General features: G+C 41.2%; 1 protein-coding gene across 1 annotated transcript in view; it reads left to right on the top strand.

Annotated features, from left to right (window-relative positions):
- Positions 1 to 689: 689 nt before the first annotated feature.
- Positions 690 to 4,595, top strand: part of LOC108790714 (nuclear receptor corepressor 1-like) — a gene marked incomplete at its 5' end in the record, with an annotated part of 35,576 nt that continues 31,670 nt past the window's right edge. The window contains one exon of the mRNA XM_018561026.1: positions 690 to 891. Within this exon, the coding sequence (XP_018416528.1) occupies positions 690 to 891 (202 nt within the window). The remainder of the gene's footprint in view (positions 892 to 4,595) is intronic.

Raw genomic sequence — 4,595 nt, 5'->3', positions numbered from 1 at the left:
CCCGCCCCTCTGCGGGTCGGGCTTGCGATTATCGCAAGTACGATCTGCCTGTCCAAGATGAGCAGATCATACGTTTTTTTTTAATGACCTTACAACCATCGCAAGACAAAAGTCTTGCGATGGTTGTAAGGTGTATGGCCAGCTTTAGAGCACATTTTGGGCTCCGTCCACAGACGGAGTAGCACACAGTGCCAGAGCAAAAAAATAGTAATAATTTTTAACTTTATTTGGAGTGTGCAAAATGTACACTACCTGTAGGTCCCCACACAGCTGTGGTGACCTGCAGTATTATCCAGTGCTCTGCAAAAAAAATTGCAGCATGTCTTTTTTTTTCTTTTGCTCCCCAGGTCATGCCTTTATTGTGGTGTGCACGGGGCCCATAAAACAATTGTTTTTTTTAATGCACTCTACAGGTGACTGGCGTTTTTGTTCATTTGCTTAAAAAAAAAAATGCCAGTAATTGCTTCTAGTCTCAACGGGCCCCCAGGAGCCTGTCAATAAAAACTTTAGAACCTAATTTCACCATTTGGATTTTACAAACAGTGGTGTGTGTTGTGAGTGTTTAAAAACAATAACATATAGCTTAAATGTCTTTTTTGGATTTCTTTCTCCTAAGAAGATACAGGAATATATCGCTATAACCTGAGCTGTGAGCATTCATTCTGATTTTCCTTCATCTCTTTTCACAGGTATCTTGCAGCCCCTGTGCTATACCCCCTGGCACATCAGTTTCAGCAAATAACTTTACTTTGTACCAGCGACACCTTCAGTCTTTGCATGAAAATAACTTACTAGAAGAGCAAAGACAGAGGCAAGAACAGATGAACATCGAGAGCAAGAGGTCAGGCAGCCCAGCAAACATGTCCAAGAGTCCAAGCATTGATTGGGAAGGTAACCACACTGACCTAACAGAAAAGATCTTCTACTCTGGTTAGTGCTGCAGCTGTTATTGGTACAAATTGTTAAGTAATGGGACAGATTGCCTAGAAAGAGCAGCACTGAAAACTACTTCCTTTGAGGGGCAGGTTTTCCTTGCCTCTGACTATGCCGCTTCCTAAAGTAAATATTCTTCCTTATCTTGTACATTTTCTGAAAACCATTAGACAGAACATCTTTCCTTATGGAAAATTAGGTTAGTATATAAACTTGTGAGCTTACATCTGCAACAGCCAACCTCACACAACAAAATCAGTTGATTCACATGTACCCTGTAAATAATCAAAATACTTTCTCTTTTCCAACTACAATTTTCAAGAGAAAGTTGTAGCTGAAAAAGGCCTCTTTAGAATTGCACTAAGTATATGCTTTTTAATGTCCTAATTGTACTCCTATACACAGTGATTAGCAGTGGACCCAACCTGCAGTGCCCGACGGGTGTGCTTAGTTAAAATAAAAATGCTATGTGATGGCAGCCCATTTAAAAGGCATGTGCTGCCTTAATGGAACACACGTTAACACGTGTGGCAACAGGCTGGACTGGTGTGAAGAGGTCCAACATGCTTTGATTGCAAATACCTTGAATATAACGGAGTCTTGGCAAATTTTGACTTGCAGACTGGCTTCCAGTATATCCACCTCATTGTTTTGCTGTCTAAAACACACACTACCTCTGCTTATTAAAGAAGAACATAAATAATAATGTAAGCGTTCGGGAGAGTGGGGAAGGGTTAGAACCTATATCAGGGCTTTATTACTGCTTGAGTCCTTTTTTGAAGAGAGTTCCTTCTGTTCTCTGTCCCAGTGACTTACTGGCAAGTAAAGAGAATCTCATGAGGATACAAACTGCAGACAAAAGCAAATGAAAAGTAGGGAATGGTGAAAGAAGGCTCCGCAAAAAGCATATTCCGTTGAAATACAGATTACTTCATATCAATGTAGAAAAATATTTTGAATGTGAAAAGGATCACATCCACGCCCACCCTATGATAAAATAAAACGGACAATGTTGTCATGTATTCTTCAAGCCCTTAACTCGATCAAGCTATGTCCCTAGACCACCATCTTCAAACAGTGACACGTGGTGTAATCTTGGATAATAAGCACGTAGATGAATTCTGTCTCTTCCTGATAAAGTTACAATGCTAGAGATGGAACACATTGGTGTTATCATGTGCAGCTTCTCCTTCCTGTTTTTGTTTTGATTCACGAGTGCTCCGTGGCCTAGCATCTTTGCCGCACAGCATTCTCCCTCCTACACAACACGTATGTTTGCACCCACAAACAACTGCTTGCTGCATGATAGTGCAAGCATTTTTTCTGTGCCTGCATGTACTGTCTGTTTTGTAAAGCCTGCACTTACCTTAAACACTGGGCACAATATTAGAAGAAGTGATCAGGCCTGCTTAACGTGTAGTTCACTGCTTGCTGCGCTTGTTACCTGCCTATTGCTCAGTAAGGTTACCCATTGAAATATGTAACCTGAATGGGGTAAAGCAGAGGGGAGGAGCGGACCAGAAAGATATCCAGATGCTTTTTCCCTAAGGCCTCATTTACACAACAGGTGTTTCATCTGATGTTTTAAAGCTTCCCTAATGTTTAGCAACTCTCAATAGTAACGTTTAAATGGACAGTTGGCAGTGTCGTGAACATGCAAAAACCGTGTACATTTGCATCGATTCACATCTTGCTGCGTCAAACTTGATCCTGCAAGGTGTACTTGGCAGTGATATCACTTGTCAACTGCTTTCATTCATGTTAATAGCAGTCGTCTTTATATACATCTACTTAAAGTTAGCAAATGTTAACAGGGTGCTAGGGAAAAGACCAAGTCTATTCACATTGGTAGTGGATCCAATCAACTGGGGTCTAAGGATCTTGGCAAGCTATTAAAAGTTGACATTCTAATGTGGACATAAAAAACATTTCTGAGGGTATGTACACACCACTCATGATGCAGGGTGTGAAAGTGCCCTTTGGAAAATCCCTGCGAGACCATTGGACGCACCCAGTACAGGTGCAATACCCTCTTCCACTGGGACGCTTGTGACTCAATCATCTTTCGCTGGACCAGGCTGAACATCAGGGAGAAGATAGTGTAGGATTCCATGATATTGTCTTAAAAAAGACAGGGAGGGCGATCTATATAATGGAGCAAAAAGCACCAAGGGAATCTCTAAATAATGCCAGATAGCACACCACGAACCACTCCTCTAAGCTGATCACTTCCCTTTTAATTGTTATACGTCCCCTTTATTTGACACTACATTAATGCACCAGGAATGCATGTTATTATAGGCACTTCATTCAGCATTCATAGTATCATAGTATAGTTTCCTATGAGTTTGGCCTGAAACAATGTTGGGTGTTTAAGTTAAGCTATCACTTTACAACAAAAACTGCACTATCATGCCTGCCGTGAGTGGTTAGTTGCATGACAACAGGTTCACTTTAGGGGTTGCCTTTTCACTGCTTCCCATTTATCAGATGGAGAGGGTAGGACATGAGCTGATAAATCAGAATGCTGCAGGCTTTACAGTCAAGGTGACGCTGTAAAAATGATTTATGCAGCTTTTATAGTTGCCAATCCAATTATTACATGCATGTACCTTCAAGGATGTCTATTCTGTCTGTGTTCAGTGTATTAGCAAAGCCGTGAGTGTGCATGCAATGTCTCCCCTTGGGAATTAACTGTCTGGATCATTTCCAAGTTCAGGATTTAGCAGCTGTTCAAGAGTTCAGTTTCAAATATTACTATACACATCCCGGAATATTTATACTGACAATTGGCAGCTTCTAGCAAAATATCAGCTACAGGCTGCTTTCACACGAGAACACTCAGCCTGTCCTGGCAGCTGCATGTTTACGTTCTTGTAGTTTACGTGTATGTTTACATGCTGTTCTTATTCTTGGTCCTAAAGCAGGCCTTGCCATAAAATCAGGTCTGCCTATACTATTCTGTTCCTCCTTCACATATCATATACTATTGGTAGGTGTAAAATGTACCTGTAGAGAAAAAAAAATCAAGGGTTCACACTTGTCTCACCCCCATCTTCCGCCCATGGCGCCTAGGCAAAGGGGGCCTCACATTCCCTCTGGCTAGGCCATGGGGAATATAGAGCAGACAACATCTTGTGAGAAGATGCTTTTTGCCTCAATTTCAATTTTAAGAAGTTATCACTTTGGCATCTACTGCATTATTTACACCCACTGTTAGATGCCAGCTCAGGATTGGTGAATATTATTTATGAGTGTGAAGCTGACCATCGCATCCGCAACCTGGCTGAACCAGCAGTCAGCCAGATTAGTAGTTGTCCTAATCAGATGGCTACATGAAGAGCCATATTTCTCTTTTGCATTAATGACCTTGGCTAGCAGCACATTCAGCAAGCATATTGGTGCTTCATAAGTGTACACATAACCTGCTACTGACACTTTTACAGCAAACAACATCAGATTTAGGAAAAGCCAGTGCACTTGAACATGAAACTGTTTCGGTACTTTAGGATTAGCCCCTTGTGGTGCAATAGTGCTGTCAGTGTGTGTGTGTGTTGGTCATTGAACAGACTACATGATCTTTTTTTTAAAATGAGAATATATATATAATGTATATGGATATACGTGTGTGTGTGTGTGTGTGTGTGTGTGTGTGTGTGTGT

The sequence above is a fragment of the Nanorana parkeri genome, unplaced genomic scaffold, assembly GCF_000935625.1.
Source record: "Nanorana parkeri isolate BGI_ZX_2015 unplaced genomic scaffold, ASM93562v1 scaffold494, whole genome shotgun sequence".
NCBI classification, from domain to species: Eukaryota; Metazoa; Chordata; class Amphibia; order Anura; family Dicroglossidae; genus Nanorana; species Nanorana parkeri.
This window is presented reverse-complemented; position numbering and strand designations above follow the sequence as displayed.